Here is a 21,095-nt window from a genome sequence, read left to right as displayed (position 1 = left end):
GTTTATATCTCTTTTACATCACTGTGTGGGTCGATACTGTACCCAGCCCCACATTAACTCTCTATGTGCATGACCCTTATACTACAGCCACCTGCCCCCATTCCCTTCAGAGGGCTTCATGCCCCCTTGCAGAAACAGGACCACCTGCTGTCCACCTTCATAATTAAAACCACCAAGGGCCAGATAGGTGAACCTACAAGCCGAGCCCTCTGTCCCCAAATTGTGCTGTATTTGTGCAACTCCTTCATGCAGGCAGTAACAACTCCCTTCCATGTAATGCAACTTCCCTTTAAGAAGGGCAGACTGCCTGCATCATGGAAGGTCTCCTACTGAGCACTCAGGTAGCTAACAACAGTGTCCCACTCAGACCTTTTGAATGCTACAATTAAGGAGGCAGCATAAAATTTGCATGTTGCTCACTTCAATGTCAATGGGTGCAGCAGGTCACACCTGAAAATGGACCATAACGATTTTTTAATCCTAGGTGTTTCAATGAGATCACCTCTCATTCTTCGAAGCTCCATAGAATATAGACCCATTCATCTTGATCTCTCCTTATAGGACAACGCTCTCATCCTAGAAATCAATCAATTTAATGGTCCCCTGCTCCTCATCCCTTGGAAATCAATTGTGACAATGGTGAGGAACGGGTGGAGAAAGAATAATTTAATGCAGCCTTCTTAAAAGAGATGTGCACTGATCACAGACCACAATAATGGCTTAATGATGCTAATAGGAGCTGAGGAAGCAGAATGGAAACAAAATGACAATCAATTTGTGGCCAGTTAAATAGCACGTCAAGAGATGCACAAAAAAACTATTAAAATTATAAAATAAAGATTTACAATTTAAAACATTGTACTTACCTATTATTTTGTCATCTACCCTAAACATCTCTTCGAGGGCTAGTGTAAAATTTTGAGTGCTTCTGTGAAGTGCTTTGCAAAATTTTTCTATGTTAAAGGCGCTACATATAAGTTGCTGCTGTTTTTACTGTTACTTACCTGCTGTTATGTATTGTCATCAAGATGGCTGATGTACAGGAGGCTACATAAATAATAGCAAGTGGCATTTTCAAATCAGTGTGACCCATCAAAAGCCTATTTAAATGTGTCTCTCTTTCTTTTTCTAGGTTGTGTGCTGGAAGTGTTCTGATTACAAAGCAAGCCTAGCATATGACAGCAACAAGCTCAACAAAGTGTGTAGAGACTGTTATATAATCATAACAGGAAAAACTGACAGTGAGGAGAAGGACGATAAAAAAAAGAAAGGAATTCTTGAGGTAGGGGCTGTTTTTTTCCAGGTGTGACAGGATGTGTGCGTGCAGCTAGGTCCCTGCTATTAAAAAAAAATCAATGCCTTGGGGTCATTCACATTAAATTAAACAAATCAGACTTGTATAAATTCAGGGGAGGTGGTGGTATGCTGGTATTGTTGCTGGAGTAGTAATCCAGAAACTCAGGGCAATGCTCTGGGGACCCAGGTTCAAATTTGAATTCAATAAAGCTCTAATGATGCCCATGAAACCATTGTTGATTGTTGTAAAAACCCATCTGGTTCACTAATGTCCTTCAGGGAAGGAAATCTGCCATCCTTACCTGGTCTGGCCTATATGTGACCCACAGCAATGTGACTGACTCTTAAATGCCCTCTGAAATGACCTAGCCGCTCAGTTATATCAATCCACTAAACAGTCTAAAAGGAATGGCAACGACCTAGGCACCAGAAGTGACAATGGCAAACTCAGCCCTGTCCGCCCTGCAAAGTTCTCCTTGCAAACATCTGGGGGCTAGTGCCAAAATTGGGGAGTTGTCTCGCAGACTAGTCAAGCAACAGCCTGACATAGTCATACTCACTGAAACATACGTTACAGATAATGTCCCAGACACCGCCATCACCACCCCTGGGTATGTCCTACCCCACCGGCAGGACAGACCCGCCAGTGGTACAGAGTTGGGAAGGAGTTGCCCTGGGAGTCCTCAACATCACCTCTGGACCCCATGAAGTCTCATGGCATCAGGTCAAACATGGGCAAGGTAACCTCCTGCTGGTTATCATGTACTGTGCCTGCCCCCCCTCCTCCTCCTCAGCTGATAAATCAGTGCTCCTCCATGTTGAACACCACTTGGAGGAAGCACTGAAGATGACACGGGCACAGAATGTATTCTGGGTGGGGTACCTCAATGCCCATCTGCAAGAGTGGCTTGGTAGCACCACTACTGACTGAGCAGGCCAAGCGCTAAAGGACATAACTGTGAGATAGGGTCTGCAGCAGATGGTGAGGGAACCAACAAGAGGGAAAAACATACTTGACCTCATCCTCACCAATCTGTCTGCCACAGATCATCTGTCCATGACAGTATTGGTAGGAGTGACCACTGCACAGTCATTGTGGAGATGAAGTCCTTCCTTCACATTGAGGAATACCCTCTATCGTGTTGTGTGGCACTACCACCATGCTAATGGGATAGATTTCGAACAGATCTAACATCTCAAGACTGGGCATCCATGAGGCACTGTGGGCCATCAGCAGCAGCAGAATTGTACTCGAACACAATATGTAACCTCATGGCCTGGCATATCCCCCACTTTACCCATTACCACCAAGCCAGGGGATCAATGAAGAGTGCAGGAGGGCATGCCAGGGGCAGCACCCGGCATACCTTAAAAAAATGAGGTGTCAACCTGGTGAAGCTACAGCACGGAACTACTTACATGAAAAACAGCATAAGCAGCGAGTGATACACAGGGCTAAGTGAATCCACAACCAACGGATCAGATTTAAACTCTAACATCCTGCCACCTTCAGTCGTGAATGGTAGTGGACAATTAAACAACTCACTGGAGGAGGAAGATCCACAAGTACCCCCTTACTCAATGATGGGCGAGCCCAGCCCATCAGTACAAAAGCATTTGAAATGATCTTCAGCCAGAAGTGCAGAGTGAATGATCCATCTCGGTCTTCTCCGGGGGTTCCCCAGCATCACAGATGCCAGTCTTCAGCCAATTCGAGTTACTCCATGTGATATCAAGAAATGGCTCAAGGCATTGGACACTGCAAAGGCTATGGGCCCTGACAACATTCCGGCAATAGTACTGAAGAATAGTGCTCCAGAGCTTGCCGCGCTCTAACCAAGCTGTTCCAGTATAGCTTCAACACTGGCATCTAGCCGTCGATGTGGAAAATTGCCCAGGTATGTCCTGTAACTAGGCGAATTACCGCCCCATCAGTCTACTCTCAATCATTAGTAAAGTGATGGAAGGGGTCATTAACAGTGCTTCAAGCAGCATTTGCTTAGCAATACTGCACACTGATGCCCAGTTTGGGTTCTGCCAGGGCCACTCAGCTCCTGGCCTCATTACAGCCTTGGTTCAAACATGGAAAAAAGAGCTGAACTCCCAAGGTGAGGTGAGAGTGACTGCCCTAGACATCAAGGCTGCATTTGACTGAGTGTAGCATCAAGGAGCTCTAGCAAAACTGGAGTCAATAGGAATCAGGGGAAATCTGTCTTCTGGTTGGAGTCAGACCTAGCACAAAGGAAGATGGTTGTGGTTAATGGAGGTCAGTTATCTCAGCTCCAGGACATCACTGCAGGATTCCTCAGGGTAGTGTCCTGGCCCAACCATCTTCAGCTGCTTCATCAATGGCCTTCCTTCTATCCTAAGGTCAGAAGTGGGGATGTTCGCTGATGATTGCACAATGTTCAGCACCATTCGCAACTCCTCAGTTACTGAAGCAGTCCATGTCCAAATGCAGCAAGACCTGGACAATATCCAGGCTTGGGCTGACAAGTGGGCAAGTAACAAACATGCCACACAAGTGCCAGGCAATGACCATCTCCAACAAGAGAAAATCTAACCATTAGCCCTTGACATTCAATGGCGTTACCATCACTGAATCCCCCACTATCAACATTCTGGGGGTTACCATTGACCAGAAACTGAACTGAACTAGCCAGAGTAGCACTGTGGCTACAGGAGCAGGTCAGAATCTAGGAAGCCTGCAGCAGGTAACTCACCTCCTGACTCCCAAAGCCTGTCCATCATCTAAAAGGCACAAGTCAGGAGGGGAATACCTGATGAGTGCAGCTCCAACAACACAAGAAGCTTACCAAAATCCAGGACAAAGCAACCCATTTGATTGGCACCACATCCAAAAACACTCACTCCCTCCACCACTGATGCACAGTAGCAGCAGTGTGTACCACTTACAAGATGCACTGCAGGAATTTACCAAGTCTCCTTAGACAGCACCTTCCAAACCCACACTCACTACCACCTAGGAGGACAAGGGCAGCAGATAGATGGGAACACCACCACCTGGAAGTTCCCTCTAAGTCACTCACCATCCTGACTTGAAAATATATCACCATTCCTTCACTGTCAGTGGGTCAAAATCCTGCAACTCCCTTCCTAACAGCACTGTGGGTGTACCTACACCACATGGACTTCAGTGGTTCAAGAAGGCAGCTCACCATCACCATCAAGGGCAATTAGGGATGGGCAATTAATGCTAGCCCAGTGAAGCCCTCATCCCATGAATGTATAATTTTTAAAAATTCTGTTTTAATGGGCAGAATTTTACTGTTGACATACAGGCACAGGACCCACATGCCGCCACATAAAATGACGTGGTAATGTCGGATGAGTGTCCTGATGTCACCGCGTGCCGTCGTGATATTTCATTGGGCGGGTGCGCAATGATATCTGATGCGTGCCTGACATTAAGTAACGGGCCACTTAAGGCCCTTGAGGCGCCAATCGACGGTGATTTTTCGGTACCTGTGCGATCTTTGGGTCAGCGCACGGGCACATTGGGCAGACAGGTAGGGCACATTTGTATAAACCTCATCCACGGGTGGGGTCAGAGGGCTCAGTGGGTTCACGATTGTGCTCTATCAGATATTGTTTTTTCAAAGTTACTGATACTTGCATGTATGATCTGCAATACTTCAAAACGCACACTAGCTGCTTGATCTGAACTCACAACCTTCAGGTCAGCACTCTGCAGTGAGGAATCTATTTTGGGCCTGCAGGTTTCTGGATGCCTTCACTTTGCCTGGGAATGGGAGTTGAACTCTCCACTGAAGGCACCTCCTCTGAGGAAGAAGGGAGGGCTAGAAGTGGGAGGAGGCCAGGAGTGCACATTCAGCCTCCAGGGGAGCCACCTTTGGGAGTCCAGGCACAGGCACAAGGGATGCAGGGCCAAGAGGTAGTCCAAGGCAGAAGATGCCACTATCCTGCCGCCAGGGTAAACAGGCAATGAAGCAGCTACCTCAATATGTCTGAGGTGTAGTGCAGAAGGAGACTCCATCTCTCAATGAAGACAGTCAACTATATCTGTCAGATGATTGGGCCTGAGATCTCTGCGAACTGTGTGGGTGGACACCCCATGCCAGTGGCACTGAAGGTCACAGCTGCCTTTAGCTCCTATGCATCCGGCTCCTTCCAGGGGTCAGTGGGTGATCTTTGCGGTGTCTCCCAATCAGCTGTCCACACTTGTGTCAAGCAGATTACAGACGCTCTGTTCAGGCGAGCATTGACCTTCATCCACTACCGTTGGGACCAGGCCAGCCAGACACAGCGAGCCAGAGACTTCACGGTGATTGCTGGCTTCCACCGCGTCCAGTGTGCAATAGACTGTACACATGTGGCCATCAAGGCGCCAGCAGGTGAGCCCGGTGCCTTTGTCAACAAGAAGGGCTTCCACTCCATGAACATGCAGATAGTGTGTGATCACAGGATGCAGATCCTACAAGTCTGTGCAAGGTACCCAGGCAGCTCCCACGATGCCTACATCCTCAGACACTCCCAGGTGCCGGGGCTCTTCAGTGCTCCAGCCCAACTGGATGGGTGGCTGCTGGGTGGCTCATGACACCTCTCTGCCATCTAAGAACAGAAGCTGAGCAGCAGTACAATAGCAGCCACACCACCACAAGGGCTGTGGTGGAGAGAGCCATCGATCTTCTCAAGATGCACTTCCGATGCCTGGACCGCTCAGCACCTCCCAGATTACTTCGGATCTTCCTGCTCACCATAGATGGGATGGACGCCAAGCTGGGAAACTTGGTGCCCAGACCATCTCCCACACTGGCACTGACCAGCTGAGGTCAATGCCAATGTGAGGGCTTGCTGGTCAGAGTGTATCCCCAGGAAGGCCTGATTGGTCTCCTGGAGGAGCCTTTCCAGCTTTCCATGACAGTCGCCACTCTATCCATGGAGGAGGCATGGCGCTCGGACATGAGGCTCATTGCATCGGTGAGAGTCCGCTTGGACTCCTCCACCGTGGACACCAAGCCAAGCATAGCCTAATGTATCTCCACCAGATGCTCCCGCACACCCGGCCGCATTTCGTGCATTTGCTGCGTCGCATCTGACTCCAGAGGCACATCATCAGGCACCGACTGACTATGTGCCTGGTCTTTGCAGTCCTCCGACTGCCGGCGCCATGGGCACTCTCTGTATCTGCCAGCGCCTCCAGCGAGTGTGAAGTGCTCTCACCGCTGTGCCCCAGGACACTAGCCAATTTTCTAATTCCCACTGAGATGCTGGTGTCTGCGCTAGTGCCTGCTTGGCAGAGATGGTTTGATGCTGGTGAGTCCGTAACTTCAGGGTCCTCGGGTGTGAGAGGGGGCCCTTGCTGCTCCTCCTCTCAGCCCTGCTCCGCTGAAGCTGAAAGGAAGAACAAGGACATTGTCTCCACGTTAGCTGATCCAATGTCGATCTGCATCCCTGTCCCCCGGATCATTATGCGCTCATCCTTCCATAAGCAATGGTCAAGCCATGTTGCAAACTTCAATCACTGAACATTCAGCACTACCATGGTCATTGGGAGAACGATGGTGACCTCACTGCTGGGCATACATACCTGCCCGTGGCACCCCAGCCTCACTGACACCAGTGGACCTGGGCACATGGTGCCTCTCCAAATCTAGGGCCTCCTGCTCGAAGTGGCTGAGAATCACCAACTGGGCCGGCCCTCCGCCAGTCCTCACCCACTCGGCGGCATTATGTGCATTCGTATTCTGAAAAGGAGAGAAGACCATTGATTAGTGCTACTTGTACCTGGATTCTCTTCGTGGATGGCCCACCCCAACCAGAGTGGGACATTGCAAGGCTCCAGTGCCTCCTCACCCCGCTGCTGCCAAACACTCACACAGAGATGCCAGGCCTGTCCCTCGCCCCCTTGGCAAAATGCTGCCTACATCACATTAGGCACCACAAGGTCTAACCTTCCATAGCAGGGAAACGCAAGCACGTGGAGCGCAGAGGGCAGCAGATCGATTGATGCCCCGCCACCTTGAAGCTCCCCTCCCAGCATGTCATCACCCTGACTTTGACATGTCCTGGAGTTCCAGCAATGCGCCTAGGTGCAGCTCCTCCAGGTTGCCCCCAAAACAGTAATGTGGGTCTCAGTGTACCACATGCTGTGGGGGCAGAACCCATCTCTTCACCACAGGGTGACCTCGGCATGGGCAATATCTGCTGGCCCACCCAGCGAATGATACATGCCGTTAATGGGTCAATGCAGTCACTACACTCAGACTTGGGCTGAGGTGCACCGGGGGGAAAGCCTAACTGCTGGGTTAAGTGACCAATGCCAACATGGTGCTCACCCTTCCTGAGCACAACAGGTCATTGAAGTGCTTGCGGCACTGGATCCAGGTGCGTTGCACCACGTCGTGGGAGCTCAGCACCTCCGCCACCTCCTCCCAGGCACGTTTGGTCATGTGGGAGGGACGCCTCCTTCTGTCCTCAGGGAGGGCAGCAAGGCAATCATCAGAAAAACAAGGCCCCCCTGCCCTACCCTCCTGCCTGGCTTGCTTAGCAGCAGCGATCTGGGGAGCTCTTCCACTGGCCATGATTCACTTTGAAAGGCTGCAGCAGCTTTTTAAAACAGGCCAACGTGTTGCTATTGGACCTAGCAGTCATTGCTGTCTCGCCACTGCCCGCCACTCCCGCTATCCTCGGGAACCGTAATTCACGCTGTGCGGGCCTTAATTGGCCCGCCTGCATATAATGGCGGTGCGGACCTGAATGCGGGTGGCAATCGGGTCTGCGCCCACCCACTCCTGCACCGCCCACCCTACAGGCAGAAAATTCTCCCCAATGTTTTGATACACAAGTTAAAGGTTAATTTCAATGCGAGTGTTGACGCAAAGAAAACCTTGGGTGATGTTCATGCATTATGGGCATTGCTGGCAAGTCAGCTTTTATTGTCCATCCCTACATGCCCTTGAAAATGTGGTGAACTGACTTTTTGAATACAGCTAAATGGTTTGCTAGGCCATCTCAGAGGGTAGTTAAGAGCTAACCACATTGTTGCAGGTCTGGAGTCACAGATAGGCCAGACCAGGAAAAGATGGTAGATTTCCTTCCTTAAAGGACATTAGTGAACCAGATTGGGTTCTTTTATGTCAATCTGGTAGTTTCATGGTCATCAGTATTGATATTAGTTTTCATTCCAAGTTTATTTAATTGAATTTAAGTTCTCCAGCTGCCAGAATTCTCCAGAACTCCTATCTCCAGATCATTAGTTCAGGTCTCTGGATTACTAATCCAGTAACATAATTGCTTCGTTACAATACAGGGACCATTAGTGCTTTTGTGACTATTAATGATAATTGCATCTTATTTCTTGGATCATGTGAATTTAATTTGCTTTTTTAAAAATTTGTCTGTCCTTCTGCTTTTCAGATTGAGGCTGCTGAAGTCTCAGAAAATTGCATCATCTGTGACTTTCTTCACTATCTGGAGAAACCTACCAAACCTTGGCAGAAAGTGTGGTGTGTAGTGCCCAAGAATGAGGGTTTGGTTCTTTACATGTATGGAGCACCCCAGGTACTAATGTTGAATGTTACAAAATAATGTTATTAACCGTGTGAGAGAAAGGTAGACTGCAAATTTTTCTCTAGTATTCCTGCTATGGTGAGTTCCAGATCATTTCCATATTAGGAGAGAGGCACTTGTGAAAACCAGATGCTCACTACAAAGGGAATAAGATTTGGTATGTGCATGATGTTAGCTTCTTTTTGTGCTCTTTGCAACCATCTTGAGGATAATTTGACCAATAAGGCCAGGGAGCAGGTCTCCTATCTAGTCCCTCCCTTATAGAAGTGTGCACCTTTTATCGAGGCAAACAATTAATTATATGCGAGATGTTTATGTGGCAGCTGAGGTGCAGTTTTGTCTAAAGTAGTTAAAATTATAGTTGAGCATTTTTAAGTTTTTTTTTTAGTTCAAGTTCCATCCCTTTGACCCAGTAAATAAATATTTGCTATCTGAATGTTTAGTTTGTACTGGAGTTGTCCATCCATGTAGTGCTGATGTGTACCATCACATTCCAGAGACCTATAGCAGCGAGATTCCTAACATGTTTTTCCACAAGTAAAATTTCAAAATTTTGGCCTTAACTTTGTATACTGAAAATGTGATGAGTTAATCTAAGCAGACCAGAGTGAAATTTGCAAAGTCATTGACCTGGTAACTATACTGTGGGGCACTACCCCATACATTCATTCCTTCCTCTGAAATTTCTCTCTGCTTTTTATTAGCAGGGAGGAAGTTTAGGTCAACACTTAAACGTGTGCCCACAGCATTAATTCAGGGACACTGTATTGGATTAAAAACAGGAGGGGAAATATCCCTCTGAATTTGAGGCTTAAGGAGAAATCACAGAAAATTGAGTGAGTAAGAAAGGGAAGTTGAATGAAAAATGACAGAAGGTAAAAAGAAAGGCAGAGATTGAATAGGAAATAAGGGGAAGCAGAAACGTCTTCTAATGCAGTTTCATCCACGTGGTATGGTGCCTTTCAGGTACTAAAGAAAGACTTTGCATTCGTAGCACATTTTACAACCACTGGATGTCTCAAGCTGATTTACAGCCAATGAAGTTACTCTGAAGTGTTGTGATTATGTAATGTAAAAAAATGTGGCAACCAATTTGCACATAGCAAGTTCACACTGTTAAGGACAGGAAGGGGAGTAAATTTAAACAGCACTAATTTCTCCTCTCACCACCCATCCGTAAACAGAAAAATGTTTTGATTTGCTTCCCTTTTTTATAAGGGGTGGCTTATTTCCCCAACCCCTTGGTTTTTGTGTGATCCAATTTCCTAGTAATAACCCCACAGCAAATTCAAGATAGGATGATCTCAAAGGGTTAGCTTATTTGTACGCACTGAAAATATGGGAGGAGGGTTGCAATGTTGCCTCCACACTCAAACACTAAAGAGGGGGAATAGAGAAAAAGAAGGATTTACAATACAGAGACCACAGAGAAAATAAATATCTGTTCGCGTCAGTTCCAAAGACCAGAATCAAAGTGCAATGAAGTATTCCTTCATGGAGGTCAGTGGGCTGAAAATCAATGGTTTTCTTGTAGCGTTGACTTCACAGGATGAGATGGGCATGCAGAGATGAATCCGTCTTGTAGGCAATGGCACAGAAATTCCAACAGAAGCAGTGGAAATGGGGCCAGGTGTTCAACCTGGACAGAGCTCCTTTTCTTTGAGGATGCTAGTCAGATGGTAAACAGCAGACTGAAACTATGCAGTTCAGCAAGGCAATATTACTTGTTCCACAAGCCAAGAGGCTCATGTCACTTGACTTCCACCTCTCCACCATCTTTGACAAAGGATGTGTATCCATCATCTGGGTTCTGAAGACTGTTAATTGCCTCAGCCATTAGGGAAGGGAAGGTTGTCGTAGCAGATGATCCATCTCCCCCTGGCCACCCTAGGTGATTAAATGCAGATGGCCTTTGTTTAGATTTCTTTGCAGTTGGGCCAGAAAGTCCACAGGGAGTCATTAGTGGCTCCTTGGGGATAACAAGGTGTGAGTTTCCCTAAAATAGCAAATGACTTCTTCTGTTCACGGGTCACAGACAGACATAGTTTAAGTCATTTTATGGATCTTTGCTCAGTTTTAAAGTTTTAGAAATAGCAGTTAGCATATCTATATATATTTTATGGGAATATACAATGTGAGGTCTTAGTCCCTCACAACACAAACAGCAATGTCATAATGATCAGCTAATCTGTTCTTGTGACATTGATTAAAATATTGCCAGGACACTGGGATAACTCCCCTGCTGTTCGTCTGAATTGTGCAGTGAGATCTTTTATGTCCACCTGAGATGACAGGTTTAATATCTTATCCAAAGAACAGCACCTCCAACAGTGCAGCACAGTCTCAGTACTACACTGAAGTGTCAGCCTAGATTTTTGTGCTCAATTCTCTGGAGTGGGACATGAACCCACAATATTCTGACTCAAAGGCATGTTCGTTACCAACTGAGAGACAGCTGACAATTGGGACAAGGAAAACGACAGAGTAAGTACTAAAGATTTTGGAGAAGGAAGGGCAATAGCTAGAAGTTGTGATTCATGTGGGACCAATACATAAGAAGAAATAGAATTAATGTCCTGCAAAGGGAGTTTCACTAATCAGGAATTTGATTAAACAGCATATCTAGGAAGGAGGGCAGAGTAAGGATCAGGGATAGGAAGCCGCGGTAATGAGCAGTTGGTTGACAGTATCAGCAGTTAAGACATAGGTTGAGTTAGGAGTAGTGGTTGAGTCTTTCAATGTGGGATCAGGACTGGCTCAATGTGCAAGTAAGTTACCTTAGTTGCAGGCATTTTGTAGGTTGGTTTCCTTGATTGCAGTGAGCAATAGTTTGCCCTGAGGATGTCGGCACCAATGTTGGAATGGGGCTTTCAAGCAGATGTTAGGCCCTTATTCTATATGCAAATTCCCAAACCCTGCTTCAGCCATGGGTAAAGGACGCCTCTTGTCCACCATGCTGGTTGGCGTACTTTCAGCTGACTGCATGCATATGATTCCTGCCTGGTATTTTTGTGAAACGAGCACTGAGACAATTCCGAGGTTCAATAAGTTTGAAGCCAGGGGGTCTTGCAGCACATTGGGTAGCGCCCTGCCTCTGAGCCAGAAGCTCCAGGTTCAAGTCCCACTTCAGGGCTTGATGCCCCCCTACCCTTGGTGAAGATTGCGGCACTGTTGGTCAGACTTGCCTTTGGGCTGAGAACACAAGGAGAAGAAATTTAAAGTCATCATCAAACAAACAAATGGAGAGGAAATAGTTGTAATGTTGTTAGAGCATGGAATATTGCACTGGAAGCTGTAATGGAACCAGAGCCCATAATAACTTCTTTAAAGGATGTGGGGAAAGGACAAGGGAATAGAACTGAGTGGATAGATCATTCAGAAAGCTTACATGGGCATAACGCCCCCAAATGATCACTTTCTATACTGTAAAATTTTATAATTCAATGGAAATGTTGTAATAATAGAGTAAAACCGACAGTCAGAAAAATCAAACTGGCAAATAACAAATGCTGAAAAAAGAAGGGAGAAATTGAATAGGAAATGAATAACCAGAGTCAGAAATAGTGATTTGAAAAGTTGGAAAGAATGAAAGGCAGCTCATAAGACAGAAAAGTTAATGGGCAGTTATTGTAAGTGGGCAAATTAATATTCACAACAGTGCAGTGGAATTCCAAAGGTAACAATGTGCATTATGTAATTATTCCATTATTCTGGTCAAAATTTAACCTCAGCTGTGTTGTAATGGCTTTTATCAGTAGAAATTTTAGCTCAGCAAGCAATAGATTAACACTGAAAAGAAAGGCTAATACCTTTGCAGGATTTGTCATTGGAAAACTGGCCAGTTGGAAGCACTCTGAAAGTAACTGAAACAATTGGGCCAGAGGGAGAATAGCTAATGATTCCTGATTGACAGGAGAAGAAATTTAGATAAATCGAAGGGTTTTTTTTGCCATTCCTTGGGACTGAAATTTCAAACATCTCATTACTATCAGAAATAGTTTTTCCAAACTAAATAGCTTGCTGCTTATTTCACATTTAATACAATTATCTAACCAGACAGCACAAAGATGTTAACAAACAGCTGGACAGCTGTAGTGGGAGTGAAGTGCAAAGGTGGAAGAGTTACTGTAACAGTTGTTGTGATAATGTATTCTGGTGCTAAATTGGATAGATTTCAAATAGATCTAGCAACTCAAAACTGGGCATCCATGAATGGCTGAGAGACGTCAGCAGCAGCAGAATTGTATACAACCACAATCTGTAACCTCATGGCCTGGCATATCCCCCAATTCTACAATTAACATCAAGCTGGAGGATCAAACCTGGTTGAATGAAGAGTGCAGATGGATTGGCTAAGAGCAGCACCAGGAATACCTAAAAATTAGGAGTCAACCTGGTGAAGTTTCAACAAAGGACTGTTTGCATGCCAAACAGTAGAAGCAGCATGGGATGGACAAAGTGATGGAAGGAGTCATCGACAGGTCTACCATGCAGAGCTTAAACAACAATAACCTGCTCACTGATGCCCAGTTTGGGTTCCACCAGGGCTACTCAGCTCCTGACCTCATTACAGCCTTGGTTCAAACATGGACAAAAGAGCTGAACTCAAGGTGATGTGAGAGTGACTGCCCTTGACATCAAGGCAGCATTTGACCAAGTATGGCATCAAGGAGCCCTAGCAAAATTGGAGTCAATGGGAATCGGAGGAAAACTCTCCACTGGTTGGAGTCATACCCAGCCCAAAGAAAGATGGTTATGGTCATAGGAGGTCAATCACCTCAGTCCCAGGGCATTGCTGCAGATTTTCCTCAGGGTAGTGTCCTAGGCTGAACTATCTTCAGCTGCTTCAACAATGATCTTCCCCTATCATAAGATCAGAAGTGGTGATGTTTGCTGATGATTGCATAATATTCAGCACCATTCGCGACTCTTCATATTGAAGTTGCCCATGCCATATGCAGCAATACCTGGATAACATCCAGGCTTGGGCTGATAAGTGGAATCAACATTCCTGCCACACAAGTGCCAGGCAATGACCATTTCCAACAAGAGACCAATTTAACCATCTTCCCTTGAGGTTCATTGGCATTCCCATCCCTGAATCCCCCACTATCAATATGTTAGGGGCTACCAGCTGAACTGGACTAGCCATATAAATATTGTGAGTACAACAGCAAGTCAGAGGCTGGGAATTCTGAGACATGTAATGTACCTGCTGACTTCCCAAATATCTGTCCAGCATCTGCAAGGCAGAAGTAAGGAGTGTGATGGAATACTCTCCACTTGCCTGGATGAGTGCAGTTCCAATAACATTCAAGAAGCTTGACACCACCCAGGATTAAGCAGCCTGCTTGATTGAACCCCCATCCACCTCCTTCAACATTTACATCCTCCACCACCGACGCTCAATGGCAGCAGTGTGTACTATCCACAACATGCACTGTAGCAACTACCAAGGCTTCTTCAACAGCACCTTCCAAACCTGTGACCTCTACCCCCTAGAAGAACAGCAGATGCATGTGAACACCAGCAGCTGCTAGTTCCCCTCACCATCCTGACTTGGAAGTAACATATTATTTTTCCTTCACTGTCATTAGGTCAAAATCCTGGAATTCCCTTCCTAATAGCACATGGACTGCAGCAGTTCAAGAAGACAGCTTACCATCTCTTCCCCCATCCCTAACTGCCCTTGAGTATAAATGCTGGACTAGCCAACAATGCCCACACCCATGAAGGAATTTTTTTTTTAAATTAGCCCATTGAGTCCCTCCAGTTATTACATAAAAACTGGGAAAAATTGCCATAAATGCTGTGAAGTTGTAAATACTTTGGGGTAATCTTTGTGTTCCTCCTGCCCCATTGCTGCCTAAAAATAGAGCAGCAGCAGGACCAAAGTTATATGTGGAACAAGAGTGCTGATATACTACTGAGTTCCCATCCAAACTAATTTTTATGCAGACCCCGATCTAGGTGACCAGACCTTCCACCAAAAACAGACATATGCTAGATGAAGCAATTAAGGCTACAAAATCTGAGAGGAGGAAATATTAATGCTGGCATCTTTAATCTTGGTAAACATAAATATTTCCCCAAAAGATAACTCTTCAAGTCACTGGCATTTGATCATGTAAACGTTTTTCAATTACTGAGTAGTGAAGTTAACACATTATTTCTTGAAATGGAATTTCAATTCACAAAATGATTTGCCTTTTCTCTTACCCTTTTTCTAGGATGTGAAGGCATTGGCCACTATTCCTCTTCTTGGCTACATGATAGAAGACAATCCAAAGGGTGTTGATATGTCTCATGTGTTTAGACTTAAACAGTCAAGATTCATCCATACTTTTGCTGCAGACTCTAATGATCAGAAACAACAATGGCTGAGAATCATCAACATGGCTGTAAAGGGAGAAACACCCACTGACAATGAAGATCTTGGTAGTGATGACTCCTCTACTTGCGGCGACTAAGCAACCAGTGTGAGGCAGACCAAGCTACCAACAGCTGACATAGAGGGTCCAAAGATGCTTGACGACAATTTCTGAAGCATGTGAAATAGATTATATACAAAAAGAAATTAAATCCATTCCTTAAAATGAAATATCTATGTTCACTGTATCTGTGGCCCTCTTAATCCTGAACTAAATCTGCAGCACTCACAAACCTACATTTGTTCGGTCATTATCGAAACTATTCACTTGAACACACCTCAAATCTGGAATCCCTAAAGACTGTCCAGCATCAGCTTCTAATTTTAAAAAAACTGGTCAATTAAAGAAGATTTAAAATGTGGTGGTCTCGTTACAAATTCCTTCTCCATCTTTCTGGCTGCTGTTAGTTTAAGAACAAAAGTTAAAGTTGTATAGAAGATGTTTCTCAGTAATCTGCAGGATTGATATTTATGAAATCTGAAGTTGTGATTTATATCCCAGATATTCTTGTCTCCTAGAAAAGCACCAACCTAAGTTCTTTAGAGACTGTTGTTTTTTGTGTTTAATCATAGGTTCTGTGATCTTCTAAAATATATTAACCTTGTGTTATAACATTGGCAAAGGTTTGATGTAATATTGTTGTATTTATTAAAGCTGCAGTATCCCTTTTTTCACCTATGTAGCAGTTACAGGTAAACTTCAGAATCAAAAAAATTCAGTTATTTGTGTGCATGGGGTAGTTTATTTATTAGGAAATACAGTAAAAGTTTAAACATGAAATGTAAAATAATCAAAGGAAGTGGACAGGAGCCACAATAAATGCTGTACTACAAGATGGCAGAATCATATAAAGAGTAGGTTAACCTCATGATTCCTGTACAACGATTTAAACAAAGTGAGCCCCTGCCCTTGGCTGAGCCAAATGGTGCCAAGTGAACTGTTAATCAGTGATTGGATTCACAACCAAAAAGAAGCCGGTAACATCTCGATCTTTTTGATTGAGTTTAGCAGTGCTATTGCCGGTGTTCTAGGAGCTAGATAATCACTCAGCCTTTCAAACTGTATATGGCACGTGGAGACATGAGGGTCACCTCATAAAATAAAAGGGAAAAAAATCATCTCCTAAAATTGAATAAAGAAATCATAAATAAATCTCAGATGAGGTGCAATAATGTATTTCTACACAGATATAGATTCCAATCTCTATAAAGAATAGAGATGAAGATAGAAATCCAATAACAGAAGAGGGTCAGATAGTATGACAAACAATGACCCAAATAAATGTGATGAAACAGTTTAAAACTCATTGATGTCTTTAAATCTTTCCTATCAATTTATGTAAATATGTACAAACTCTCAACTCTATAATTTCTCAGTGAAATGGTGATATTACATCACAGTTTTAAGCGTTTTTATATGAAACCATAACACAAGATTCTCCCTGGCTATAATGAAAGTTGAGAGCTGAAAAAAATCTCTGGTTTTAATGACATTGCAATGTGGGCTCATGACAAACTATTGGCCTTGATTTGTAATTTTCCTACTTCAAATCATTGTGGAAAATTTGCCAGGACCACTACCCAATCCACTGAACAGCAAAACGTTGTTGAGTGCGTGTGGCAAGAATTGCAAACACAAGCTTGTGACTGAAATTGCACTGCATGATTTAATAACACAGCATTGGGTTTGGTAATGATGTAGTAGGTTAGTGTCTGTCCCCTGTGCAAGTTACAAATCCTAAAAGGATCAGAAGAAGGGATACTTCAACTTTAATTCAAGTGTAGCATTTGTATTTGTGTGGAGCTGGATTTTTAGGAATCTGTTTTTCATTTAAACATTTTGAATATGCAACTAAATGAAATTCAATGACCAAACTGGATATTCCTTCTGGAATTTGTTACCATTTTATGCTGATTTCATGAGGCAGAGATATAATGTGTATTTTTACAAGGCAACAATGCAACTTGAGTGCAAGTTGCAATATCATGGGTGCAAATTTCTTCCATTTGATGCTTAACAAAATCCGAATATTTCTTAAGTTTAGATTTTTCCTGCACAGCTCAAGGAAGAATTCTGCTCCCCAAGTCATGAATATATCAAACAAATGAAGTAATTTGTAAATGCTTTTTCTTGTTGATGGTGCTTCATTGAAGCAATATTTCAGCCCTATGACACTGCCTTTACACAAAAAACCTGTGAGGAAGTTGTCATGGTCTTCTGTTTCCCATCACCATTACAACCCCCCACAATCATCACCTGCTGTTTGGTGAAGGAATTTCTATCATAATTTCATGTCTCAATCTCACGTACTCAGCACCATTTGGAGTCTTCTGTCTATATTTTGCACCACAATTCACAACCCTCAGGATTGTCTCCCTTAGTGAAAAGTTAGTCAATACCAGTGCAGTGGATCATCATTTAAGAATGCTACCTGTCAGCCACGCAATACCAGATCCCATTATGTAGTGAGGTTTTAACACTCTATTAAATTCAGATTTTAGTGTGATTTCATACAGTAAATTGAACACTTTAAATGTTGATTTTCCTGCTGATCACTTACACTAATCACCATCCTCATTTACAGTGGAATTAGAAAATGCGAACATGTCATTTTCCCAGTTATTCCACATTGCCAATTCTGTAGGTGAGTGCTATGAATTTTGAAACCCATTTGCTCCACATTGCAGGCAATGCCTCTGTAAGGTTTATGCAGTCACCAATTTTCAGGATCTGTTTTTGCAAACTTTTGTTTCAAATGTTGTTCTGTGAACTTTGTTCTGCCACCTGGCCTGCAGCCTGCTTAAGTTGTATTAGCAATTGAACATTTTAGCACACATTGGCTGCATCTTGATACTACATTTTCCAGCATAGCTTAAATTGAAAATGATTGCAGAGATTTGTTAATATTATCAATCACTGGCACAAGAAAATTATGTATATACATTTTGTCTTTAAATTTCCAATCAGTACAGTATTAAAACTGAATCAGTACATGCACACTATTTTACAGAATTGTTTCATATTTCAATTATTCCTAATGGTACTTTTAGTCACCTTGCATGTTTTCTGTTACATCCACGTCAATGTAACCCAGATATTACTATCAGTGGTAATCCATCAGCTATCATGAAGTGATGGGATCTATTTTGTTCTTTTTCTCCCCTTTTGCTGAGAAAGCCTCAGACTTTTCCAATGATGATCAAACTCACCTAATCAAGGCCTTTTGAGTTTGAACAACAACTTACCTATTGTTTGAACTGGCTGCCTCTATCTTGGGAGTCAACTTCAACACTTGAATCATTGTGCTAGAGAAGATTTTTAGATCAACTCAAAAATAATTCATGGCTGTGGACATAAAATGTACTGTTATAAGGATATATGCTTTCAGTCGTGACACTACGTATGGTGCAAATTTGATATTTGAATGTTAAAATTCATAAATGCTAAATTAGATGATGGTATGAAAATTGGCTGTTTTGGCTACCCAGCAAAATGAAACACAGATGTTCATTTAGTTTTAACCTGCTCCGTACAGATACTCTAGAAATGCAAAGAGAAATTATTAGATCTTTAGTTTCCACAATGCCAATGAACTTTGCTTCAAATGTTGAGGTTTTACATACAAGGCATTTGTTAAAATATGTACTGTTGTGCAATGCCTACAATGTGTGTAAAATTTTAAGTATTTTTCACAAACTACCTCCAATACCATGAACAACTGGAACTGTGTCCAATTCTCTCAAACTGGGGTTTCAGAGTTTAAAAACATTACAAAAAGTCTATTAGCACAATTGAGCAATTCATTTTTGGAACTGAACAATTTGCTGCTCATGCCTCCCCCATCTGTCAACAGTCATGTATATATAAATGAGACAAACTAAGCTTGTTCTTTGTGAAATTCTGATATTGTTTTCCAATTATGTATTTTTTTTTCAATCATTAGCTTAGAGTGCTTTCCTTGAGTTACTCGTTTAGTACTGATTATGAAATGCATTGCAATCAAATGTGTATGAAGGTGGCTGTGTAATTAAAATGACTGGCTGTGCCACAATATTCAAAGATGCTTTTATAGTAACAAATTCCTGTTTATGCTTTACTCTTTGGGTATTCCCATAATGAACAGTGCAGTGATCGTACACATGACTACAGCCTCTTCAATAATTTGCAGAAGCTGGTATTTTCTATTGAATTTTTTAAAAAACTGTAATTTCCATTAATAAGTTCGTACAAGAAAGAGAGAAAGACTTTCATTGATGTAGTGTTTTTCTCAACTACTGGATATCTCAAAGCATTTTACAGGAAATAAGTGCAGTTACTGATGAAATGTAGGAAACATAGCCAATTTGTGCTCAACAAACCTCCACAAACAGCAATAGAACAATCAGATTTTCGGATAAATATTGACCAGGTCACCAGATCATCTTTGAAACTGAGCCATGGGATCTTTTGCATCCGCCTGAGCAGGTAAATGGGCCCTCTGTTTAATTTCTCATTAGAAAGATGGCACCTCCGACAGTGCAGTACACCCAGGACTGCACTGAAGTGTCAGCTTTGACAAGCAACTCATTGTAGAACATTAACTAGTCTGAGATATTATTTTCTGATCAATTTTTGTATCCATTGGAATCAGTAATGTATGGAACAGTAGCTGTTAATTTGGTTGTAATTTGCTGTAATCCACTGGCCTTGGTTCCAAATACATCCATCTTGCTCTAGAAAACTAGCAAAATGTTCTACAAAAAAACTGGATGTGACAAGTGAAGTCCCACAGGGGTCTCGACTTTTTACAATTTACATCAATGACTTAGATGAGGAGAGTGAAGACATGGTAGCTAAATTTGCAGTTGACACAAAGGTAAGAAAATATGTTGTGAAGAGGACATGAGGTTGCAGATGGACATAGGTTGAGTGAATGGGCAAAGATCTGGCAAATGGAGATCAATGTGGGAAAATGTGAAGTTGTTCACTTTGGCAGGAAGAACAAAAAAGCAGAATATTACTTAAATGGAGAATGGCTGCATAATTCTGAAGTGCAGAGGGATCTAGATATTCTAGTACATGAGTCACAAATAGTATGCAGGTACAGCAAGTAATTAAGAAGGCCAATGGAATGTTATCCTTTATTACGAGAGGAATTGAACATAAAAATAAGGATGTTATGTTTCAGTTTACAGGGCATTGGTGAGACTGTACCTTGAATACTGTGTGCAGTTTTGGTCTTATTTGAGGAAGGATGTAAATGCATTGGAGATGGTTCAAAGGAGGTTTACTAGATTAATATCTGGAATGAGTGGGTTGTCTTATGAAGAAAGGTTGGATAGGCTGGGCTTGTTTCCACTGGAGTTTAGAAGAGTAATGGGTGATTTCAATTAAATATGCAAGATCCTGAACGGCCTTGTCAAGGTGGACGTCGAAAGGATGTTTCCTCTTGTGGGTTTTAAAATTAGGAGTCTCCCTTTTAGGACAGGAAGGTGAGAAGAAATTTTTTCTCTGAGGGTTGTACGCCTTTGGAATTCTCTGCCTCAGAAGATGGTGGAGGCGGGGGTCATTGACTATTTTTAAGGCAGATCGATTCTTGTCAGGCAAAGGAATCAAAGGTTATCAGGGTTAGATAGAAATGTGGAAATTGAAACACAAGATGATCAGCCATGATCTTATTGAATGGCGGAACAGGGTTGAGGGGACAAATGGTCTACTCCTGTTCCTATTTCTTATGTACAAATCACTATTTCACACGAAGGGTGGTAGAAATTTGGAAAACTATCCCACAATAAGTAGATACTAGTTCAATTAATAATTTTAAATCTGAGATTC

The 21,095-nt window shown here is 43.2% G+C and overlaps 1 protein-coding gene across 4 annotated transcripts in view; it reads left to right on the top strand.

Moving 5' to 3' along the window:
• LOC121293108 (FYVE, RhoGEF and PH domain-containing protein 4-like) overlaps positions 1-19,344 on the top strand; it is a 335,511-nt gene extending 316,167 nt beyond the window's left edge. For all 4 annotated transcript variants that reach the window (XM_041215765.1, XM_041215764.1, XM_041215767.1 and 1 more), the window contains 3 exons: positions 1,133-1,282; positions 8,698-8,841; positions 15,081-19,344. In XM_041215765.1, the coding sequence (XP_041071699.1) occupies positions 1,133-1,282; positions 8,698-8,841; positions 15,081-15,320 (534 nt within the window). In that variant the 3' untranslated portion in view covers positions 15,321-19,344. The remainder of the gene's footprint in view (positions 1-1,132; positions 1,283-8,697; positions 8,842-15,080) is intronic.
• Positions 19,345-21,095: the final 1,751 nt, after the last annotated feature.

Source organism: Carcharodon carcharias, chromosome 21 (genome assembly GCF_017639515.1).
Source record: "Carcharodon carcharias isolate sCarCar2 chromosome 21, sCarCar2.pri, whole genome shotgun sequence".
NCBI classification, from domain to species: Eukaryota; Metazoa; Chordata; class Chondrichthyes; order Lamniformes; family Lamnidae; genus Carcharodon; species Carcharodon carcharias.
This window is presented reverse-complemented; position numbering and strand designations above follow the sequence as displayed.